At 49.3% G+C, this 24,852-nt stretch overlaps 1 protein-coding gene across 3 annotated transcripts in view; it reads left to right on the plus strand.

The window, feature by feature from the left end:
• The first annotated feature begins 6,627 nt into the window (after positions 1-6,627).
• CENPI (centromere protein I) overlaps positions 6,628-24,852 on the plus strand; it is a 32,181-nt gene continuing 13,956 nt past the window's right edge. Inside the window, exons 1-12 of one of the 3 annotated variants that reach the window (XM_006137438.5) lie at positions 6,628-6,783; positions 8,358-8,513; positions 8,629-9,011; positions 9,367-9,504; positions 12,070-12,188; positions 12,852-12,959; positions 14,570-14,618; positions 15,832-15,878; positions 18,587-18,676; positions 21,134-21,262; positions 21,560-21,724; positions 22,268-22,388. In XM_006137438.5, coding sequence (XP_006137500.3) covers positions 8,783-9,011; positions 9,367-9,504; positions 12,070-12,188; positions 12,852-12,959; positions 14,570-14,618; positions 15,832-15,878; positions 18,587-18,676; positions 21,134-21,262; positions 21,560-21,724; positions 22,268-22,388 — 1,195 coding nt within the window. In that variant the 5' untranslated portion in view covers positions 6,628-6,783; positions 8,358-8,513; positions 8,629-8,782. Of the gene's footprint in view, positions 6,784-6,898; positions 7,043-8,357; positions 8,514-8,628; positions 9,012-9,366; positions 9,505-12,069; positions 12,189-12,851; positions 12,960-14,569; positions 14,619-15,831; positions 15,879-18,586; positions 18,677-21,133; positions 21,263-21,559; positions 21,725-22,267; positions 22,389-24,852 lie in introns of those variants that run through there. The other 2 variants (XM_075896734.2, XM_006137439.5) reach the window with 2 other exon arrangements.

The raw sequence follows: 24,852 nt of genomic DNA on the forward strand, positions 1-24,852 counted from the left end.
CCCTTCCTGTTGAGTATGACCACTTGTAGCATGTAAAGGAAAATGTAGTTCTGAAGAGCGCTAGCAGAAAAATATTGATAGAGATGCAGCCGTGTTAGTCTGGTCTAGCTGAAACAAAAGACAGAACTATGTAGCACTTTAAAGACTAACAAGATGGTTTATTAGGTGATGAGCTTTCATGGGCCAGACCCACTTCCTCAGATCAATATCAGAAAAATATGAACTACATCACTGTATACTAAATTTATGATAACCATTAAGAAAGGGACTGGCCATTATTACGAAGCCATCATTGAAAAAAATCTCTGTTCAGTATGAAGAGGCAATCAGAAATGCAAACTTGATAGGGTATGCAAAGAAAGAGCTAGAGAATAATACTGAAACTATCATTATATAAATCAAGGGTAAATGTTCACCAGGCGTGCTGCGTCAGGTCTAGCTACCCACTTTGCTTCTTTTTAAAAGATGTAGCAGAAATAGAGTAGCTGCTACCTATATTGCAAAAACCTTCAATCCCAACCCTTCAGCACATTAGACAGCAGTCACCTGCATATATGTTAACCCCCCCATTGATAAGGGAAAGCCACCATTTTTATAAGAATTGTATAGAAATTCCCGTTTTTATTGCAAGTTCCCTGAGGATGCAGTTCCCTCATGATGCAGAGCATAAGAATGCCTTATGGAACAGATTAGGTTGGGATGAAAAAAAAGACATTTGTGGGGAGAACTGTATGAATGATGGGAGACAGAAGCTGACATTCGCAGTACTTCCAGTTGTACTTAGCCACCTCTCATAACTCATATCCTGGAGACTACAATGCAAATTGTAAATAAGACCGTGCTTGTTATAGAATCTTCTGTTTTAAGAGACTACCCCCAAAGTTAGCCCAAATGCATATGCAATTTGATCCACCTTCTGAAGTAATTTCTCACCCGATGCCCAAAAATAAATGTCTTTAAAATATCTTTATAGAACTATCAAGACATGCACGTGCCTAAACTCAGTGCCCACCGTTGTACTGCTGCAATACTCTACATAGCTGGCTGCCATTCTTACTTGTGTCGCATCTAACATTTACATAAAGTGTGTGGGAGCAGATTCATGTCTTTAGAGACGTACATCACCTAGTTTTGGGTATCCTTTATTTGGGTAACCAATAAAGGTGAAGAGAAAAGGGGCCAGATATTGAATCCAGGCCCCAGTGTGTCATTTCATCAGCCTAACTTCCCCGGCTTTTTGCTCTTCATTTTTTTCTCCCTTTTGCCTGTAAATCCAGTGATGTCCCCTTTCATCATGCTATGACCACTTCAGTGGATAGTCTCTTTCAAAAGCCTATCCCTAGAAATATAGGTGCTGCAGGAGAGATACCTTGCCTGTTGCAACTGGCACTGCAGTGACTTCCCTGCCAGAGATGCAGACTTGCAGGGCAGAGCCTTTTGTGGGGATCAAGTTGCATCTCAGCTCTGACAAGCAAGAGGGTCAGTGAGAGGGTGCATCTGTGTCATGGCTTGCTGAAAACCACACTCGCCCTCTGCAGAGTTTCCACTTGTACAAGATATGCAAGAACACATGTTGCTGCTTGCTCTGATGAGATGCATTGGTTGTGTGCAGAGGGGGTAGGCAGGTGGTGAGTATATGTGGGCATGGGTAGGCAGACAGGCATGTGGGGGGAGGTATTGGTAGGTTGTCTTGCCCAGGCATGGTTAGGTGGGTATGTGTGGGCAGACAGGTTGGCTTCGGCAGGCAGGCATATGTGGGCAGATGCATAGGTGGGTATGGGCAAGCAGATAGGTATGTAGAGGGAGGCTTGGGTCTTTTGGCTTGGACAGGCAGGCCTGTACGTCTAGGTGGGCGTGGGCAAGCAGGCGTGTGGAGTCAGGCATGGGTCAGTTGGCTTGAGTAGGCAGGTGGGTGTAGGTAGACATGGGCATGTGGAGGTGGACAGGCGTGTGGAGTCAGGCATGGGTCAGTTCTCTTGCACAGGCGTGTGGAGTTAGGCATGGGTCGGTTGTCTTGGACAGGCGTGTAGGGTCAGGCATGGGTCTGTTGTCTTGGACAGGCGTGTGGGGTCGGGCATGGGTGGGTTGTTTTGGACAGGCATGTGGGGTTGGGCATGGGTCAGTTGTTTTAGAGAGGTGTGTGGGGTCGGGCGGGAGTCGGTTGTCTTGGTCAGGCGTGTGGGGTCGGGCAGGGGTCGGTTGTTTTGGACAGGCGAGTGGGGTCGGTTGCTTGGACAGGCGAGTGGGATCGGGCAGGGGTCGGTTGCTTGGACAGGCGAGTGGGGTCGGGCAGGGGTCGGTTGTTTGGACAGGCGAGTGGGGTCGGGCAGGGGTCGGTTGTTTGGACAGGCGAGTGGGGTCAGTTGTCTCGTACAGGCGAGTGGGGTCGGGCAAGGGTCGGTTGTCTCGGGCAGGCGAGTGGGGTCGGGCAGGGGTCGGTTGTCTCGGGCAGGCGAGTGGGGTCGGGCAGGGGTCGGTTGTCTCGGGGAGGCGAGTGGGGTCGGTTGTCTCGGACAGGCGAGTGGGGTCGGGCAGGGTCGGTTGTCTCGGGCAGGAGAGTGGGGTCGGGCAGGGGTCGGTTGTCTCGGGCAGGAGAGTGGGGTCGGGCAGGGGTCGGTTGTCTCGGGTAGACGAGTGGGATCGGGCAGGGGTCAGTTGTCTCGGGCAGGCGAGTGGGGTCGGTTGTCCCGGGCAGGCGAGTGGGGTCGGTTGTCTCGGGCAGGCGAGTGGGGTCGGGCAGGGGTCGGTTGTCTCGGGCAGGCGAGTGGGGTCGGGCAGGGGTCGGTTGTCCCGTACAGGCGAGTGGGGTTGGGCAGGGGTCGGTTGTCCCGTACAGGCGAGTGGGGTCGGGCAGGGGTCGGTTGTCTCGGACAGGCGAGTGGGGTCGGGCAGGGGTCGGTTGTCTCGGACAGGCGAGTGGGGTCGGTTGTCTCGGACAGGCGAGTGGGGTCAGGCAGGGGTCGGTTGTCTCGGACAGGCGAGTGGGGTCGGTTGTCTCGGACAGGCGAGTGGGGTCGGGCAGGGGTCGGTTGTCTCGGGCAGGCGAGTGGGGTCGGGCAGGGGTCGGTTGTCTCGGGCAGGCGAGTGGGGTCGGGCAGGGGTCAGTTGTCCCGTACAGGCGAGTGGGGTCGGGCAGGCGTCAGTTGTCTCGTACATGCGAGTGGGGTCGGGCAGGGGTCGGTTGTCTCGGGCAGGCGAGTGGGGTCGGGCAGGGGTCGGTTGTCTCGGGCAGGCGAGTGGGGTCGGTTGTCTCGGGCAGGCGAGTGGGGTCGGGCAGGGGTCGGTTGTCCCGTACAGGCGAGTAGGGTCGGGCAGGGGTCGGTTGTCTTGGACAGGCAAGTGGGGTCGGTTGTCTCGGACAGGCGAGTGGGGTCAGGCAGGGGTCGGTTGTCTCGGACAGGCGAGTGGGGTCGGTTGTCTCGGACAGGCGAGTGGGGTCGGGCAGGGGTCGGTTGTCTCGGGCAGGCGAGTGGGGTCGGGCAGGGGTCGGTTGTCTTGGGCAGGCGAGTGGGGACAGGCAGGGGTCAGTTGTCCCGTACAGGCGAGTGGGGTCGGGCAGGCGTCAGTTGTCTCGTACATGCGAGTGGGGTCGGGCAGGGGTCGGTTGTCTCGGGCAGGCGAGTGGGGTCGGGCAGGGGTCGGTTGTCTCGGGCAGGCGAGTGGGGTCGGTTGTCTCGGGCAGGCGAGTGGGGTCGGGCAGGGGTCGGTTGTCCCGTACAGGCGAGTAGGGTCGGGCAGGGGTCGGTTGTCTTGGACAGGCAAGTGGGGTCGGTTGTCTCGGACAGGCGAGTGGGGTCAGGCAGGGGTCGGTTGTCTCGGACAGGCGAGTGGGGTCGGTTGTCTCGGACAGGCGAGTGGGGTCGGGCAGGGGTCGGTTGTCTCGGGCAGGCGAGTGGGGTCGGGCAGGGGTCGGTTGTCTTGGGCAGGCGAGTGGGGTCGGGCAGGGGTCAGTTGTCCCGTACAGGCGAGTGGGGTCGGGCAGGCGTCAGTTGTCTCGTACAGGCGAGTGGGGTCGGGCAGGGGTCGGTTGTCTCGGGCAGGCGAGTGGGGTCGGTTGTCTCGGGCAGGCGAGTGGGGTCGGGCAGGGGTCGGTTGTCCCGTACAGGCGAGTAGGGTCGGGCAGGGGTCGGTTGTCTCGGGCAGGCGAGTGGGGTCGGTTGTCTCGGGCAGGCGAGTGGGGTCGGTTGTCTCGGGCAGGCGAGTGGGGTTGGGCAGGGGTCGGTTGTCCCGTACAGGCGAGTGGGGTCGGGCAGGGGTCGGTTGTCCCATACAGGCGAGTGGGGTCGGTTGTCTCAGACAGGCGAGTGGAGTCGGGCAGGGGTCGGTTGTCTCGGACAGGCGAGTGGGGTCGGTTGTCTCGGACAGGCGAGTGGGGTCGGGCAGGGGTCGGTTGTCTTGGACAGGCGAGTGGGGTCGGTTGTCTCGGGCAGGCGAGTGGGGTCGGGCAGGGGTCGGTTGTCTTGGACAGGCGAGTGGGGTCGGTTGTCTCGGGCACGCGAGTGGGGTCGGGCAGGGGTCGGTTGTTTCGGGCAGGCGAGTGGGGTCGGGCAGGGGTCGGTTGTTTCGGACAGACGAGTGGGGTCGGGCAGGGGTCGGTTGTTTCGGACAGGCGAGTGGGGTCGGGCAGGGTCGGTTGTCTCGGACAGGCGAGTGGGGTCGGTTGTTTCGGACAGGCGAGTGGGGTCGGGCAGGGTCGGTTGTCCCAGACAGGCGAGTGGGGTTGGGCAGGGGTCGGTTGTCCCGTACAGGCAAGTGGGGTCGGTTGTCTCGGGCAGGCGAGTGGGGTCGGGCAGGGGTCGGTTGTCTTGGACAGGCGAGTGGGGTCGGTTGTCTCGGATGGGCGAGTGGGGTCGGGCAGGGGTCGGTTGTCTCGGACAGGCAAGTGGGGTCGGTTGTCTCGGACAGGTGAGTGGGGTCGGGCAGGGGTCGGTTGTCTCGGACGGGCGAGTGGGGTCGGGCAGGGGTCGGTTGTTTCGGACAGGCGAGTGGGGTCGGGCAGGGTCGGTTGTTTCGGACAGGCGAGTGGGGTCGGGCAGGGGTCGGTTGTTTCGGGCAGGCGAGTGGGGTCGGGCAGTGGTCGGTTGTCTCGGGCAGGCGAGTGGGGTCGGGCAGGGGTCGGTTGTTTCGGACAGGCGAGTGGAGTCGGGCAGGGTCGGTTGTCTCGGACAGGCGAGTGGGGTCGGTTGTTTCGGACAGGCGAGTGGGGTCGGGCAGGGTCGGTTGTCCCGGACAGGCGAGTGGGGTCGGGCAGGGGTCGGTTGTCCCGTACAGGCAAGTGGGGTCGGTTGTCTCGGGCAGGCGAGTGGGGTCGGGCAGGGGTCGGTTGTCTCGGACAGGCGAGTGGGGTCGGTTGTCTCGGACAGGTGAGTGGGGTCGGGCAGGGGTCGGTTGTCTTGGACAGGCGAGTGGGGTCGGTTGTCTCGGACAGGCGAGTGGGGTCGGGCAGGGTCGGTTGTCTCAGGCAGGCGAGTGGGGTCGGGCAGGGGTCGGTTGTTTCGGACAGGCGAGTGGGGTCGGGCAGGGTCGGTTGTTTCGGACAGGCGAGTGGGGTCGGGCAGGGTCGGTTGTTTCGGACAGGCGAGTGGGGTCGGGCAGGGGTCGGTTGTTTCGGACAGGCGAGTGGGGTCGGGCAGGGGTCGGTTGTTTCGGACAGGCGAGTGGGGTCGGGCAGGGTCGGTTGTTTCGGACAGGCGAGTGGGGTCGGGCAGGGTCGGTTGTTTCGGACAGGCGAGTGGGGTCGGGCAGGGTCGGTTGTTTCGGACAGGCGAGTGGGGTCGGGCAGGGTCGGTTGTTTCGGACAGGCGAGTGGGGTCGGGCAGGGTCGGTTGTCTGGGCAGGCGAGTGGGGTCGGGCAGGGTCGGTTGTTTCGGACAGGCGAGTGGGGTCGGGCAGGGTCGGTTGTCTCGGGCAGGCGAGTGGGGTCGGGCAGGGTCGGTTGTTTCGGACAGGCGAGTGGGGTCGGGCAGGGTCGGTTGTCTCAGGCAGGCGAGTGGGGTCGGGCAGGGTCGGTTGTTTCGGACAGGCGAGTGGGGTCGGGCAGGGTCGGTTGTTTCGGACAGGCGAGTGGGGTCGGGCAGGGGTCGGTTGTCCCGTACAGGCGAGTGGGGTCGGGCAGGGGTCGGTTGTCCCGTACAGGCGAGTGGGGTCGGGCAGGGGTCGGTTGTCCCGTACAGGCGAGTGGGGTGGGTTGTCTCGCAGGGCGGGGGGGCTCATGAGGACGGCGGGGGTGGGTAAGCGGCGCGGGCGGGCGGACATGACTCCCCTTCCTGTCCGTGGCAGGGGCGAACACCCCAGAGGCACGAGGGGGAAGCCTCTGGCGCCCCTGCCGGGGGGAAGGGCTGCTGTGCGGGCGGGGCCCTGGCGGGCGCTCTGCCCCCTGCGGGGGGGGCGTTGCCAGGGAGCGGGGCACGGCCTGCCCTAGCTCTGGGAGAAGTGAAGTGTCTGTCCGCGCGCGCTAGTACCGCTCACGCCCGCGTGACCAGAGCCCACCGACAAGTCCCGCCCCCCGGTAACCCTGAGCACGCGCAAGCTCAGTCACCCTAGCATGCATTCGCAAAGACACCCGCCCCCTCCCCCGCCACGACGTAAAGTGCGCATGCTCCGCAGGATCACCGACGCTCGCATGAGGTCAGTCTCCTTCCCGACCAATCCGCAGGCGAGGAGTCCGCGCGCGCAGTGATCACCTCCTTGCTTACGATTGCGATGTGCGCATGCGTAAGGAGTGGCGCGGCGGTTTGAATCAGTCGGGACGGTTAAAAAAAAACCCCATAACAGTGGAGTCAGGTAAAGGGGGGACGTTACCATGGCAGCGTCGGCAGCCACCTGAGGAAGTAGATACGGGGTGGGGGAAGCGTGTTACCACAGGGCCAGTTGCCCCTCCCGGAGTGAGGGGGGCCGGTCCGCCCGGGACCTGAGGGATTCGGGGCCGAGCAGGGCCCGGGGCTTGCAGCGCGCCACACCGGGGACCCCGCAGTCCGGGGCCGGGCCAGCTCCGAGCAGCGCGGGGGCCCGTGGGTGCCGCGTGCCGTGCGCCCCGCTGCAGGTTTGTCCGTGGGTGCCGCCCGCAGCGGTAACCGGGCCCGTGGCCGCGGGCCAGACTCCTCCCTGTGTGCTCGCCGCCCTGCGTGCGCCTCTGTCGGTCTTTCCCCCTTCACGGGGGCGCTGCGGGGTATTTAAAGCGACCTGTGGAATATCCCACCCCCCGCCCTTAGGCCAGTGATTTTCCTGCACTCTAGCTGACCTACCTAACAATGTTCCCTCTCGTCTTTTCCATGTACGTGGATTTTTTTCCCATCCATGTGTGGAACAATTTTTGTGCACCGAGACATGCACAATATGCACCCCCCGCAGAAACAAAACCTAGCTGTGAGCGCTTTGCTAATCCGCTGTGTGGCATGGGAATCTCTCCCAGGCGGCCGCACAAGCACAGGGCTTACTGGGAACACAGCTACCTAAAAACCTTTCTAGCTAGGAGTCTGGTGGGCTGGAGAGCCAGCAATGCCAAACTACTTGTGAACCAGGTAGAGCAGTCATCCCCAGCATTACTTCTGCATTCTGCTTGGTGCTTTGGTCAGTGTGCTAGAGGAGAAAATCCGATTTCAAATACTCTCTCATAGAAAATAGAGGGTGGTTGCAAACTCCCCTGCCACTTAACTTCTTCTTGAAGGGAAACCCTGAGAGCAAAAGACTACTTAATACGGGATCCAGCAGGACAGAGAGACAGAAAATATCAGGTCCCTGGCTGTTGCAAAATTGGAAATTCTAGCTGCAGGAAGTCATAATCCACAGGCTGAGGATCTGTGGGTTGAAGATCTGTGTGATGGCATGTTGAAGGGCCCCCATCTGCAGCCAGATGTGACTCTCAGCCAGTCAGTAGTGTAGAAGGTTTATTGGTTTGCAGCGACACGGCCTAGCTTAGGGTTGGTGTTACCACAGGAGACAGGGCAGCCAGGCTTATTGCTCTGGGGGGAAGGAGTTTATGGGCCCCTGTTTTCCTCATGCTTCCTCCAGCCAAGACTGACCCAGCTCCCAAGTCCTACCCCTTTCCCACCCCTTCCCCTCCCCTCCCACAGCCAGGTGGCCGTCCCCACCTACCTTCATCTCTCCCTCTAGGAACCATCTGCTCAGGCTGGGACTAGGTGTCTAGGCCAATACATGTGTGGAGTGAATCAAACAACACAGCCAGGAGAGAGCACTGGTTTACAAAACAGACAACACCCCCACTATGTCACAATTTGTCCTCAATAAAACAGTGAAACTGCACAAATGGTGCCAAATGCACAAAATAAGCTGGAAAAAAATTATTATTTGTATTAACTTTCTCAGTGTTAGGTGTTACAATTATAAATGTCTTTCAGACACTTAATTTTCAAGCTGAGGTATTCGCCTTTAAGAATCACTACTTGTGAGCTTTCCTTCATCGTTCTCTGCTGGAGAGAAGAATTGGGCTTGTATGTGTACTGGAAGTTGTGTATGTAGGTGCTCTTCTAACTGGATTATCTGACCTTTTTGGGGTACGTGTTGCTAAGTGGCTTATAGCAAGTTGTAATTACTGTAACTTTATAACAGACCCGTTAGTGGGGTTGTTGAAAAGGCTGTGATTATAAACTGATTTTCATCATCTTTCAGGCAAGCGACTCTTTGATGTTCTTCAACTGCTGGGAATATATCAAGCTTTGGGGACCTTGGTTTACATTCTTGCCTGTTCTGGGGAAAGGTTTGAAACCAGACTGGCAGATGAATGATTACCTAATTTGCCCTTCCCAGCTGGGAGACTGAAGGGATGAAGCAAAGGGGAAATGCCAAGAATCCAAAGCAGGCTTTGCACGTTCGCCCTAGCAGCCAAACTGATCTCTCTGCATGGCAAATAGGAGAGAGAAAATCTGGCCCAAAGACTGTGGATTTGAAAAGTACTCAGAAACCTGAGAAAGAGAAGCAACAATCTGTCAGTGAGCAGGCAGGCAACAACACAGAAGACTATCTAGAGCAAGCTCTGACCTATTTTGAGAGAGGTAAGAGCAGTGATAGCACTTTGCTTATGATATTGAAAAGGGCACTATCAAGTCCACTTTTAAATAAGTTTGAAATAGCTTCATATACAACTGCTGTCCCTATGGTTATGTAATCCTTATTCTATCTTATTTCTCCTCCTCTTTATTTTCTCCAGGCAGAGAACAAACTATATTGGGGAAGAGTTAATGGGAGTTTTGGGCAGTCAGCAACTTTTGAGTATCATAGTGTTTTCTCTTAAAGTGGTAAACTAAGAACAGAAGACTGATTTGGGGTAGAATGCATGTGGACGTACATCCTGATAATCATCCTCCTGAGAAGGTGTATTTTAATCCCTAAATATTTTACTTCCTTTAGCGAAAGACCACATTCCACTGAGAAAGAATGAGGTCCTGCAGAAACACTTGGCTACTGTGGAAACAATTGCCCTGCAGAGAGGGTTATCTCCAGAAGGACTTGATGTGTTGCTGAATGTGGCGCTCAGTGGTCGACTTGGTAAAACATTCAGAAATGTGTCTCATTTCCACTGTGAATGAATGTCTCTTCCTTCCCTTCCCTTGCCCCTGCCTTCCTACCATATCCATGGCTTTTGAGAGAATATGTTATGGTGGTTGTATTGTCATGGTTTGTCACTCTCTCAGACGGATTAAGGAACGAAGCATCAGTGCAGACTCAATAAGTGTGTTCTTCAAAATTATTGACCACTATTTTGCTTTTAAATTGATGATGATACAGTGTTTTTTAAACAAGTAATAGTAAAAAACCTAAAGCTACAAGTTTGATTGTGAAGGATATTTTCTTCTGGTTATAACTTTAGGAGGTCCTTTTTTGGCCTAAAATGGTGATTCTTTTAAAAAAAGAAAAAGAAAAAAACCCTAAATTACGGATGTGAAACACAATCTCACACTTTACTGTTCGTAGCACTACAAACCATAAGTGAAATTTTAAACACTTAATTCACTTCTCACTCTGATTTTTTTTTAAACTTTTCCCTTGTTATGAGTAACCACAATAGACTAATACAGGAGAGCTAGAAAGTGAAATTGACTAGCATCATGTTGCAAATGCTGTAATGCAGGGATATAGAACCTTTTTTGGGTTGGGTGGCTACTTGCCCATAGATGAGGCCCTCAGCTGAGAAGCAGGAAACAGATATTCATCTTATTACTCTCAAGCTCTACCCCAGAGCCTAGGGAGACCAAGGCTAGTAAGTTTTCCCTCTGTGGGCCCAGAAATGAGGAGTTCTGTGCACAGGAGTAGCCGCCAGAGAGTGGGCTGAGGTGAGCTGTGGGCTGGAGGTACGGTGCAAGAATGACCTGGCAGTGTGGCCTATGAGTGAGGTTGCGGGGTCTGGGCAGCCCATAGGTTAGAGGAGCAGGATGGGGATATGAGTTCAGGGTGGAGGTGAGAGACTGTGCTGAGATGGGTGGGAGAGGATAGGGGATGGGATGTTCCCCATTGCTTCTATTGGCCTGGCCATGATTCGGCCAGTGGGAGAGACGATGGAATGTGCCCGCATTGAGTGCTTTCCTGCAGGGTTCAGGAGTCACGTCATCCCCCTTGCCATGCACAGCCTACAGGGCAGATTTGGCCCCTACTTGCCTAGATCAGACTCATGAGGTTCAGGGCTCCTCCCACTTCTCTGCAGTGGGTTGCCAGCCATGGCCCTCTGCATTCGTGACCAATGCCCCGGGGGAGGTGGAGCCTTGTTGGGTGTAGGTTCCACAGCCTTGCTGCAATGGAATGCAGTTTGGTATGTTCTTTTTGAAAAGGTCTAAGGAAGCATTTCTATTGGTATTATGTTTACAAAACTCAAATTTAGTCCATATTTTACCTGCCAGTTTCATAGCAACTTCCAATTTTCCCTCCTGTTAAACTGACACACCTTGGGGATTTTCGCCTTCTTCTGTGGCATGGGGTTCAAACTAGTGTAAAGTGTGAATACGTAGAAGTGAAAGGGTCCTCCAGTCCCCTGCATTCATGGCAGGACTAAGGATAGACCATCATGGTTTGAGAACTTCAGTAACTCACCAGAGATTAAGGGTCTGTTACAGCATTGATGGTGGATGAGGTTCTGTGGCTTGCAATGTGTAGGAGGTCAGACTATATGAACACAGTGGTCCCTCTTGAACTTTAAAGTATGAGTTTTAAATTGGCACAACAGTGCTTTTCATACACTAGTGGGCTGTGTCTACATTGGCACCCTATTCCTGAGGAATAAGGGATCTTCCGGAAAAGGCTTTATTTTCCGAAAGATCCCGTCTAGACTGGCGCTTTTCTCCGGCAAAGCCTCGAGCCGGAAAAAAGCGGCAGCCATGTTCATGCAATTACCACGGGGGATATTTAAATCCCCTGTGACATTTGCAATTCCGACTGGTCTCATTAGCATCCCTTTTCCGGAAAAGGGAGCCAATGTAGACACAGCCGTGGTGTTTTGTCTCTCTCAAACACTGTCAAGCTACTGACTCACACACTATGGAAACAAAAGAACACACTAATGCAAGTGTTTTTAATGTTTTGTTCCATAGTCAAATAGTTATAAAGGATTCCTGTTACATTTGTCTGATTCTAACTAAAGAACTAAACACTATTTTAATACTAAAATCCTTGGGTGGTCTAATTTTATTTCCACTAGACAATACTGGTAATTAGGATGTATTAGACACTGGCTGTAGTGGCTAAAACAGGAAAATTAAGATGCTGATTTTAGCTTTCAGGCCACTTGAATGTATAGTTTGAAATGGTTTCAAATACTGTGACCCTTATGCTGATTCAAATTCATTTTTTGTCCAGTTCATACTTCTGTAGCACTCCAGGTATCTAGGCTACTGCACATCAATAGGCTGTTCCTCCCCCTTCCCCTCTTGGAGTTACACTGCTGAAAGTATTAAGTAACTGCATTGAGGGAGTGGAGATAAGTCCTTGTTAAACTCTTATTACAGCCTATGATAGATTATTTACCTACTTGCAGCTATCCCAGAAAATACATAGTGCATAAGACATGCCAAAGAGCTTGGAACTCAAAGCAATGTCTTACTTTAAATGGTCTTTTTTTTCTAGCTGATACAGTAAATAGTCGGATCTTGAAATGCTTGATTCCAGCCTCAATAATAGCAGAAAGTTCAGTGGTTTCAGCTGTGTCCTGGCTTTGTGTCGGCAACTGCTCTTGCAGCACCCAGGTAACTTTACAAACACTTGTTGTAATGTCTACTGGAGACAGATGACTCAGTGCAAGTAGTTGATGGGAACAGGAAATCCAGAGGCTTAGTGTTTAAAGTAATCACATGGTTTGGTATCTGTTAGCAAAAATGGTAGAGAAGCCTAGTACTGGAATAGTAGATCTTTGGCAGAGTTGTGTGAAATAGGCACAACTTCTGCTTATTCTGTATTTTTGAATCTCGTAGAAAAGCTACTTGCATCAATATGCTTCTGTAGTGTCAAGCATTTCTCCAAAATACAGCAACATGTTCCTGCCTGTCATGATAATTCAAGATCTGAACACAATAAGATCTCAAATATCCTTTTGAAAGGACACAGACTGAAGTCTTTATCTTGTCAGAGCAATTTAAATTCAGGTGATCAGTTCCCTAGAGGTTAGTATGGGCTCAAAATCAGGGCAATCTCTCCATTCTAAATTTAGTGTTTACTGCTCTCCTAAAGTTTTAGCATCATAGCAAGGAGATTGAACTGTTTGGTATAGCCAGAGACATCACCTGGCTGCCTTGCTGATCTCAAGGAGGGTGTACACCCTTTAAATAAACCCTCTGTGAAACAGGGTGATCTATCCATCTCGGGTTTTTTCCATCATTTATTGCCCAGTGATTTTTCTTGTTTTGTTGTAGTTGCTCTTCTTAAGATGGCTGATTGCAATGTTTGACTTCATTGATCACAAAGAGAAGCTTCATGCCCTCTATGGCTTCTTCTTCTGCTCCCTGCAAGATGAGAAGCTGGTAAGGTGAACAAGAGACTGTTCCTTTGGTTCTGAACAAACTTCATTTGCACTGTACATTTTACTATGTCTACTGTGCTGATCTGTAGGAGCTAGAGAGTGAAGTCCTTTCCTCTAGTGCTGGAGTATGTGTTAATAGTAGAGTAGCTAGCCCTCTTCACTCTTGTGTTTTTTGTTTTTCTAATAATTCAAGACTACTTCTGAACCTAGCACACTGAGAATTCAATATAGGATTACTCTAATTTGGAGCCCTCCAACAAGATTGTGTAAATGAACATCCAGGGCTTTATACTCTGTAACAAGAGCAGAATGACACTGAATGCTGTCTTAGTTCCCAAGAGACAGTGTGGCACTGCAGTGTCTAGCATTGCCTTTGATTCATACAGTGAACAGGTAAAACCTCCAGGTCCTGGGATGGAACTGACTGCATACTATAAACATTGCTTTAACATGCTCTTTTTTGCCTATTTAAAAAATAGAGAATCCAAATGCCATTCTACCTAAAACTAATGTAACTTAAGTAGGAATCAAGCAGTAGTGTGACTTTTTTTTAAAAATATGTCATTTACATAAATCCTTTATTCTCTGGGATTTCAGGTCACGCATTGTGTATGTTGGGAAGGTGTGACTTACGGATCTGTTTAGAAATGTACTTGGAGGTCAGAAAAGCATGTAACATTTTCATATGCTGCCTTGTGGGAGTATTGGAAAGCTTCAAAGAGATAATTTATCCTAAAAATGTATGGAATTTGAGAGATTGAGGCCATTTCTGTAGATTTGTTTTTTTTAACTGACATATGGAATACTCTAGTAGGAGCAACATTCTGTTTCTGTAAGGTTTTTAAAACAATATCCGAGAACATTTTTCTATTTAAATCCCATAGGGATTTTCCATGAGAAAGCAGAGGCATTAATTACTGTTAATAGTGAAAAATACTGCATAATGTTTAAAATATATTTGACTACAGTAGACCGACTGCAGGAAATATATCCCGGGGGGGAGGGAGTCGCTCTGTTTTGTTTGTGATGTCTGCTAAAAATTGGACCCCAATTCTTATAATTCTTATAATTTTATATACTAGTTTCTGTCATAAGTCAGTGGACAGTCCAGCAAAGATTAATATCTGGCCCAGATAAATTAGAGCCAGGCCCACAATGCATTTGCTGCAAATAAAAGCTGTGATTGAAAAGGAGCTGGCTTTATGTACATTAATTCATGTCATTTTGCTCACCAGCTTATGAATTGTTTAAACCTGACTTGAGAAACAAGGGCCATCTCTTAATGGACCCTGACAGAACAACACCGAGAAATGTGTGTAATGGTGTCAAATGAAACTACTGACAAATGTACTGATAGTGCAATTCTCCATTAGAATTGACAAATATTTTATACATGTAACATACAGCTTCTTTTTGAGGAATCCGATGCATGATCTGTATCATGGTAACTGAAGGGAGCACTTTAACCTCAGTATGGCAGCAAGTTCCTGTGAAGATTTACTTAAGTAATTGATACTTATCTGTTAGCTGTGTCTGGTAGCAGTAGTTTCTGATATTAGCCTTTTAACTATCCTGTGAATCTGATTATTTACTGATGCTTTTCCTCTACAGTGTCCCTATATTTGTCATCTGCTGTATCTGCTGACTAGAAAAGAGAATGGTGAGTCAGTCCATACAACTGGATCCTGACAGCTCGTATGGATCCAGTTGATTGGACCACGTTGAACATAAATGTGCATTGATCATTTATTTGTGTGATACAGGTCTCATTTCATGTGCTCAGAAAAGGGATGGTCATTATCTTCCCCAGTGCTTTCTTCCTATGGTAGCCGGAAAGGACCATTTATGCTCATTTAGGCTGACTTGCCTAGCAGGCCAAAAAACCTTTGAGTAATTTCTGCATAAAGCTGATAATGGATCTCTCTGTTCCTGCCTTTTCTGCCCTTTTCTATGTGAATCTCGGTTTGTTCAGATGGCTTGGCTGAGAGTGGGGGTGGATAAACTTTTTGGCTTGAGGGCCATATCAGGGTATAGAAAGTCTATGAAGGGCCTTGAATGATCACGAAATTGGGGTTGGACTGCTGAAGAGGGTGAGGGCTCCGGCTGAGAGATGGTGCTCTGGGGTGGGGCCAGAAATGAGGGGCTCGGGGGCGGTGTGGGCTCTAGGGTTGGGCTAGAGATGCAGAGTTTGGGGTGCAGAAGGGGACTCAAGGCTGCACCATGAGGTTTCAGGAATAGGAGGAAGCTCTAAGCTCGAGCAAGCGGTTGGAGTACAGTGGTGTTTGTGTGATGGCTCTGATTGGGGGTGTGGGCTCTGGGGGAGAGCTGAGGATAAGGAGTTTGGAGTGGAGGAGGGTACCCTTGGCTGGGATTGAGGGGTTTAGAGGATGGGCAGGGAGGAGGGTGGCTTAGGAATCCAGAGCCCTTACTACCTCAAGAAGCTCCCAGAAGCAGTGGAATGTCCTCCTTATGGCTGGATCCTACGTGGAAGCATGGGCAGGCGGCTCTGTGCACAACCACAGCCCCACCTGTGTGTAGGCACGTCCTCTGCAGCTCCTGTTGGCTGTGGTTCCAACCAATGGGAACTGCAGAGCCAGCACTTGGAGCAGGGACAGCACATGGAGCCCTCTGGCTGCCCCCATGAAGGACATGCTGCTGCTTCTGGAAGTTATGCAGAGCCATGGCATGTGTGAAGCAGGGCAAGCTCTAGACTCGCTCTCCAGTGGGTGCTTGAGTGCTGGATTAAAATGGCCAATGGGCCAGATGTGGTCTCTAGGCAGTAGTTTGCCCACCCCTGGCTAAGAGACTTTCATTTGTACCCACTTGTCACGTGTTTTCTACCCGTGATCTTAATTTTTTTTCTCTTTTCCCAGTTAAACCTTTTCGTGTGAGGAGACTGATAGATCTACAAGCAAAGATGGTGAGTGGCTATAAATCATGAAACATGTAAGCAGTATAACTAGAACTAGGCTTACACTTTTACGGTTGATGTTTTTCACAGGACACTTCAATGGCAGATACCATTTCAGAGGATGGTGATGTTAGACCTCAGAACAGTAGCTTCCAGCCTTTCGAATGCCAGGAGCTGCACACACCGCTCCTCTTTTAGCACAAGGGTTGTCCCTAACGTGCATACATCCCTAGTTTGGACTTTGTGTCACTTCCAAGCACCTAAGCAATGGCACTTACAAAAAAGTTACACATTTTACAGCTAGGGATGATAACATTACATACATTTGAAAGTGATTTCTTTGCTTCTCTTTTCTTTTCCTGTAGTCCATTCTGCCATCTTCCATTCACCTCTTCATACACGTCTGCAGCACTTGTATCTAACAATACCAAAACAGTGGGCTAAGATCTCCACTGACAGCTAACAAGCTGTCCATCTCAGAAGTAGACCATGACACCGAATGTAATGTCTATAGAATGTAAATGATTTTGGGAGAGAGCTTTAGTCTATTCAACAGTAACACACCTGAGTTTTATTGACTTGGAAATGTTTCTCACAGTGCTCAATCCGAATAATGGTAACTGATGTGCAGGCTGTAGAGGGTGAAAAAACTGAAATAAGAAATATTCTCAACACATTGATATTCAGGACTCTCTCCCTTTTTGCAGCTATCAAAGTTATTAATGACATTGAAATTCTCATTTTTATGTTGAATTCTCAAAATACAAACATTTCAAGAAAATATTTTGACTTTTTAAAATTAAACTGTCCACTTTCAGGTAGTCTGCTTTTGATGAGGATCTGACAATGGCAGGAAACAAATGGTTTGGGGCTTTGCTGCTGAAGTTTTTGCAGACAGGCTATTTGGAGGGTTTGGTTTTCTGTATCAAACTGCTTAAGGCCATTGAAGCATTAAAGACCTAAGTCTCACTTTTTCTGGCTGACCAGCTCAGTATTAAACTTTCTGGATGGAATATCAAGCAGCTGAAAACATTAATTTTTTGGAAACAGACAGCATGTTGAAAAGAGGTGTACACTTGTATAGCAACAGCCGCCACAACTGAATTCTGAGCCCTTGATGCTGATATTTCTACAGAAATAGGTCAAGTTTGGTATGAAGTAGGGATGTAAAAATGTGTGTAAAAAGGTAAGCATGTAATTGCTAAAATCATAGTTGTTACATGCTGCTTGCTCTGCAGTATAAAGCTTATATAAACTATACAACAGAGCCAGCAGCAAACCCTCCTATCCAGGAGCTGAGCCAGCAAGGGCTTCTGGCCCTGCTCCCAGGGAGCCAGCATGCAACCTGCATTGGGGGGGCGGGGAGTAGGCTGGGCCTGGCACAGACACGGGGTGATCACTGGGGGTAGAGCAGCCCCCTGTCTGGGGTGGGTGGGTAGCTGCCAGTAAACTGGAACCAGTAAGCATTACCCATTTAGGCTGTTGCTTGCCCATTAACCTTTTACATCCCTAGTGAAGCTATGGGCCTACAGAACTTTTGTACACCCGTTTAACATGTGTGCATGGGGAGGTCAAACAGCACCAGACTGACGTCTTCTATTCTCATTGTCTGTGGTGGCTGTATCCTATTGAGTAGCAGAACAAGATCAGCAATAAGAATATTGGTAGCTGAACCCATCCACCACAACCATCAGCAGTGCTCCAGTCTTGCTGACATTTTTCATACATATTAGGATGAAAGACCAATGAATGATGACATGCATTTATCTAGGAAAGTTGCTATATGGCTAGCAATTACATGGACACTATAAACATTTCTGTGGTGCAAACAGATTTCTAGTAATGGACATAGACTGAACATCTACTAGGTATGTAGCTAGATATAATCTCAATGACCTTTGATCTGCAGGAAGGCTGTCCATTTGGGATTTGCCACCATGATGATGGTTTGCGAAGGGTGCTTCTGAGACTTCATGGCTGGAAATAAACGATGCTGTTATGTTTGTTTATAGGGAAAGTCTGCAAAATGTGGGACTGTGGCTATGCCTAGGTAATCTAGAGACCTCTATTACAGAAGGTTTGGTGGTATTCAGAGGTCTTAAAATGGTGGTAAATTCCTGCAATTGTCAGGGGTTTTTTTTCCTTATGTATGGCACAATTTATCTCTTTCCGCCTCCCTCTCCAATTTTAATGTCAAATTAACATTTATATGGTTCTAGTAAAAGACTCTTGGAAGTTGTTATATTATGTGTTACAGGTTGCATGCACAGAACTCTTCCTGTAAGCTAGCTATTAATGTATTTTACAAAATTAGTAGCATATCAGGAAGTTTAACTATGTAATGCTGAGTTCAGTCCTTGGATAATGAGGTGCAGTTGGGGAGTGTGGGTAGCCCAGTAAAACCGTGTGTGTGTGTGTGTGTGTGTGTGTGTGTGTGTTTAGGCAAAATAGATGTAACGATACACTTTTTTAATACATTAACTAATTTTAATTTATTAGTCATCTTATCTATAGCAACTTAAACTGTACCTTCTCTTTCCATCTGAACTTCCTTACTATTTCCAGTCCTCAATAGGGACATTCTGTTTTCCTCCTTCCTTAGTTCCACAATGCTACTTTGGACTAATTAATAACACTAGTTTATAGACTTGCAGTATCAGTTAGCTTTTCTGTGCTGTTTTCTGTAGTGCACATTTTAACTCTCCATCTTCTTCCAGGGAATGCAGCCTCATCTGCAGGCTCTCCTGTCATTGTACAAACTTCTCTGCCCTGAGCTGGTATCCATAACTCTGCCTGCAAAGGCGAAGGTGAGGAATGGGGTGACTCTATGTAAATATTGGAAAGTCTGTACTGTCCTTCCTACATAAGCAGCTATAATTCATGATTCAATGGTGACAGAATAATCCTGTATCCTCTTTCCATTGAATAAAAAGAAACCACTAGAGTATTTTTTTGTGTGTGGGAATTGCTACCATTTTATTTATTCTGAAGTGAGAAGACATGTAAAATCATTCAGCAGACGAGCAAGTGTAACCACATCCTTAATCTTATCCTCCCTTATCTGTTTCCCTCCTATTGTTGTTTTTTTTGTGTCTTGTGTATTTGATCATGAGTGCCCTGGGTGAAGGTATTATTTTCCTATGAGTCTGCTGGGCATTGTCCAAACACCTTTTGAGTGCTAGAGCAGCACAATAGTTATACAGGCAGTCCCCGAGTTACGCGGATCCGACTTATGTCGGATCCGCAGTTACAAACGGGGTTTGCTGCCCGTCTCCCTGGTCTGCTGGAGACCAGCAGACCAGGGAAACGGGGAGCAAAGCCTCTGAGGACGCCGGCAGCGAGACAGCTGCGGTGCATCTGGGCTGTCCCGCTGCCCCCATGCTCCGCAGCTTTGCTCCGGACGCCTGTGGTACAGCAGCTGGGGCGCTGCCGGTTGGTCCCGTAGCGCCGCTCTGGGCGCTACTGGACCAACCCGGCAGCACCCTAGCTGCTCTGCCCCAGGCATCCTGATTCAGCCACTGCTGGTCAGTTTCAGCAGCGGCTGAATCAGGATGCCTGGGGCAGACCAGCTTGGGTGCTGCTGGGTTGGTCCAGTAGAGCTGAGGAGCGGCGCTGCTGGAGCAACCCAGCAGCACCCAAGCTGCTCTGCCCCAGGCGTCCCCAAGTCAGCCGCTGCTGAAACTGACCAGCGCTGACTACAGGAAGGCCGAGGCAGAGTTGCTCTGCCCCGGGCTTCCTAGAATCAGCCGCTGATCAGTTTCAGCAGCAGCTGACGTGGGGACGCCTGGGGTTCTTAAGTTGAATCTGTATGTAAGAACTTGTGTCCAGATTCAGCCTGTTGAAACTGATCAGCAGCTGATTCCAGGAAGCCCGGGGCAGAGCAACTCTGCCTCGGGCTTCCTGTAGTCAGCCGCTGGTCAGTTTCAGCAGCGGCTGAATCTGGATGCCAGTTCCGACTTACATACAGATTCAACTTAAGAACAAACCTACAGTCCCTATCTTGTACGTAACCCGGGGACTGCCTGTAATAGAAGATACCAGTCAGTGTAAATATTAGGTTGTTTGTGGCCCTGATTTCTAAATTGGAAAGTTTTAGCTATATGAAAGGTAATGGTGGGGAAGCTTACAATGTATTCTGAGATGGATTTGGGGGAGTTTCAAGTTAGGAACATACTGTATGGCTTTATTTACATAAATGATTATGTGCTGTGTACGCAGCAAAGTACTTAGTCCACGTACATATCTTAATTCCACCATCTTATTTATATGCTTACTACTATTCCAAGACCCTGAGAATTCTGCATCATATTGGATATAAATTTTGCAGGTTTTTCTGGCATTTCAGTAAAGAAGATTTGTCTAGCTCTAAGAATTGAGGATTTTACTGACTACAGTATGAAAGCAAGTTACATAATTGGTCAATTGTGGCATTTGTTGTAATGTTTATTTCAGATTATTTTATTGCCCTAAATTTGTCGTTTTCATTGTGCTGCAGATTTATCTACGGGAGTAGTCAAAACTTTTGATACCCACACATGCATTGGAGATATTTCCGGGCTTTGGCCTCAACTATATATACAACTTGCACTAGTTCACCTAAAGAAAATTTATGAATGAATTTAACTAAAACAGATTATAAAACAACTTAATAGTTCCCACATAGGAGTCTGCATTAATTAAGGATTATGGTTTACAAACTTATTGTAACTTCAGTGGTGCAAAATTTTTGTTCAGATGAAGCCTTATGTTGGGAATTTTGCATTTTGGTTTATATTTCAAATTTTCTTCCATGATATCTAAACTTAATCCATTGTTTGATGGAAAGCTATGATTACTCAGTTCACTTCTATGGCAGATCTCACTGCTATTTGAATGCATGGGGTCTTCACTATGTACCCAGCAGGTTTTATTTAATACATGGAATACTTTAGATTCAGTCTTTATGAATCGATAGCATAACAGGATCCTAAAATAGATGCGAATTCCCATCCTTCTGAGATGTCAGACTTTTTTTTCTTACCTTTTGAGAGAGGGCATGTGCAAGTAATTTTTAAAGCATAACTTTAAGATTGTAGTCAAAGGATAAGTCCAAAGAAATAAACCACATTGTACTGTGACAAACGTAGCACCATTTTCAGTGTCAAGTGCAGTCCTTACAATAGTAGACACACATGTCGCTATAGTGACAAGTATCAGATTGGCAATTGAATTTTGTCACTCTGGCTTAGTTTGGCCTCTCACAGATGCCTGGATTGTATTTTCAGTCCTATTTCAAGAACTCAGAAAGACTATGGAAGGCAGCAATCAACACTGTAAGGCGAAGAAATCAGGCAACATCTCTGACATCCCAGCAACTGATTCTAGACATTGGTCACCCTCAGTCCCGGAAGAGAGTAAGTTATGAGCACTTATGTGAATCCTAGAGAGTGCCAAGCATTTGCTCTGTTGAATTATGGAAAGGAACTGGGAGCTGAGTAGACATTGAGGAAGGTAGTGTAATTTAATGGAAATAAAAGTGCCTCACTCTGACTTCCATTGCAAGTCTGGGCTGTGATCTTGCAGGGTAGCACTTTGAAGAATAGCAAGTGAGTGATTCTCTGTGCTAATATTAACTGTCTTGGTTTTAGATCTGATTGGTCTGAAATCCAGTTTGCTACTATCAATTTTGACTTTCCTGTTTCTCTCTTTAGAAATGGAATACCCAGCTGATTTTGCCTGCTTGCACCATGGACACAAACAAGATAACTAGGAGCAAAGCGATTATCCATGCTGATATCCTCAGTCACAGTGAATCTTTCCCAGTGGAGGAGCTGCAAACTTTCTCCCAGCTCTTAAAGAACATCCACCGCCTGGAGGTGCGTGGTATGAAGGCCTCAGCATGAGCATATGTAATCTTAAAGGTGACCAAGGGATATAGATCAATAAGCGTATGTCTATAGTGCAGAGGAAGATCGAAGTTGCCACTGTCGATCTTCCAGGGTTCAAATTAGCAGGTCTAGTTAAGACAGCTAATTCGAACTGAGAGGGGTGCTCCAGTCAATGCTGATATGGAAGGAGGACTGAGGAGTAATGGAAGTAGAAGAAAGACTGTGCTCCCTTCAACTTCTTGCAGTGTAGACAGCGCCAAAAGCCGAGTTAAGGTACTTCTACTTCAGTTACGCAATTAACATAGCTGAATTTGCGTATTGCTTATCTTAATTCGACTTTGTCCCATAGTGAAGATGTACCCTAACTTATTTATTGGGGAATAGATGTATGTGTTACTCAACTCCAAAGAGATGTACTGTATGAAAACCTGGGACCTGTGTATTCCCTGGTGTAGAGGGATTGGATGCTTCTGACAGTATCAGCTTTGTTTTGGCATCTTTCAGAAGCAAGACTCTTGGTTTCTTTTTCAGTTTCCTTCCCAGATGGGCTCAGTGCTAAGGAACTCCCTGCTGCTTCACTACATGAATTGCGTCAAAGATGAATCGATCTACTTGAGGCTCTACTATTGGATGGGCCAGACTCTTCAAGAAGGTAGGAAATTAACATTACCAAGTATAGTAGGAGGAAAAGGGATGTCTTTGAAGCTGTAAGGGTACTTAGCTGTACAAGCATATGTTATTGCCATTGAAGATATGCCATTATCTTTGATGACAGATGGATTTAGATAATGGCATACATTTTTAGTCTACAGATGATACCAGGATCCAAAGAGGGATAATTTTGAATAATAATGTATCTTGGCAAATTGAAGAAATGGTCAGAGGTCAATAGTAGGAATGTTAAAAAGCAGGTAATTGTAACCGCTGAAAATCTCAGCACTTATACGCACCTGCAGCAGGATGGCAGCTGCTGCGCTGCCAACTAAACCCACTCCCGGGGTGGGGGAGCAGCATCCAGCTTGCCAGGAGCTGGTGTGTGCCAGGGGGCCACTTTTAAAGCAAAAAGAGTCAGTGTGACACTGTTGCCCCCAAAAAAGCAAACCTCATTCTGAGATGTATGAACAGGAGTATTGTAAGCAAGGCACAAGCAGTAATTCTTCCATTCTGCTCTGTGCTGATTGAGGCCTCAACTGGAGTACTGTGCCCAGGACTGGGCATCATTTTTCAGGAAAAGGTGGACAGATAGGAGAGCTTCTAGAGCAGTGTTTCCCAAACTATGGGCTGCGGCCAAGTACCAGGCCGCGGGAAAAAAATACCGGGTCTCAGCATGGCTGCCGGGAGAGGAGCGGGGTGGGGCGGGCTGGGAGGAGGTGTGTGTGCGGGGGGGGGGGGGGGGGGGGGCGGGAAACCGGCTGCCGGGAAGTAGGGTTGGGCGCAACGGGGCTGTCCGGTGGAGATCAGGGGTGGCCAGCTGGCCGGCGGAAGCAGGATTGGGGGCAGCGGGGCTGTCTTGTGGAGATCGGGGCTGGCCGGGGGAGATCGGGGGGAGGAGGACTGGAGAACCAGCCTCCGGAAGCAGGGCTGGATGGGAGCAGCAGCTGGCTAGGGGAGATCGGGAGGAGAAGCGGGGGGGGGGGGCCGCCAGCGGTGAATTGGCCAGCGGGATTGACCTGGGCATATGCAGACCCGGGCACGCGAGTGAGTCCGGCCCCGGGGATTCCATTCCCCACCCCCTGAGTAGTTGTGAACTGCCTGGTTGGTAGACACACTCACGCAGCGTGAACACATCTACCAGCCAGGCAGTTCGCAGCTACGGACTGATACACCTAATAATAAAATGTACTTAATTAGAAAATACTGGACATTTTATATGTCCAGTATTTTCTCAATTTGTTTCCTGGACAGAACCCTCAAATACTGGACTGTCCGGTACAAAACTGGACATCTGGCAACCCTATCCCTCCTTGCACCCTCTCTCCTAGCCAGATACCCTGCCCCCAATCTGCTCCTGCTTCCGCCTCCTGGAGTGCCCATGCGGCGCCATGTCCCCCAAGTCCTGGCCCAGGCTGGCCTGAGGATGCAGCTAGGTGAAACACTGAACATTTATTCATTTTTAATTATTTTTTTATATATGCATTTACATTTTTGAGCTACAAAAAACAGTACTGGAAAAAAAACAGGTTCAAATTAAACAACTTATTTGAATATTCATAATTTGCTTAATGAATATGCAAATGAATGCTACCAGTCCTCCAGGAGCTCGTGAATGGATTTACTGGTCCCCATGTCAAAAAGTTTGGGAACCCCTGTTCTAGAGAAAAGCAACAAAAATGATGAAAGGTCTAGAGAACATGGCTTATGACAGGGCTGGGCAAGATGGTGACTGAGGACCAGATCCAGTCTGCATAATACTTTGACCCAGCTCGTGGACTGCATCTGGCTGATTTCTATTTATATCCTGCTGCCCGTACTACCAAATTTCCAGGCAGTAGCTCAGGCAGCAGGATCCTATTTGGCTCAGTTCTACCCTGGCAGGGGCCAGAGCCACAAGCCCTTGAAATAGCCGCAGCACCCCTGGGCAGCTGCCAGGTAATGCAGTAGCGACTGAGCCATGAGTCCTTTGCTGTGTTATTCCTTCAAAACCTCCAGCCCCAGAAAACTCTGGAGGGAGGCTAATCCCCAGCCTTGCCCCTTCTAAGGGCTGGAGCTAGCCGGTGACCACATAACAAAATTAAGTGCCTTCCCTCCCCCCCCCATGAAAATTATTGCTCATCTCTGGCCTGTAAGTTTCACATCTGATTAATGAGCTCTTCCCATGTATGGGGGAAGGGCACTTCTCCCTCAGCTGCCCATGAGCTTACCTCTCCCAGCTGGCAGATAGGGGGCTTTGGGGAGGGGAGTTTAGGGTGTTTTTGGACTGTGGCAGCAGGGAAAGGAGAGAGACTATTTGGATTACAGCACCTAGTTGCGTGTGAGAAACCCAGAGCTTTCTTCACCCCCAGCTGGGCTAGGAGTGGGGGGCAGGGTGGGGAAGGGAAAAGAGCAGACTGCATGGGGTAGGTTGAATAAATGGGTGGGGAGGGTTCTGGTGAGGTGAGGAGTTTGAGGTGTGTTCT

This window comes from Pelodiscus sinensis, chromosome 13 (genome assembly GCF_052426305.1).
Source record: "Pelodiscus sinensis isolate ZL-2025 chromosome 13, ASM5242630v1, whole genome shotgun sequence".
Classification (NCBI taxonomy): domain Eukaryota; kingdom Metazoa; phylum Chordata; order Testudines; family Trionychidae; genus Pelodiscus; species Pelodiscus sinensis.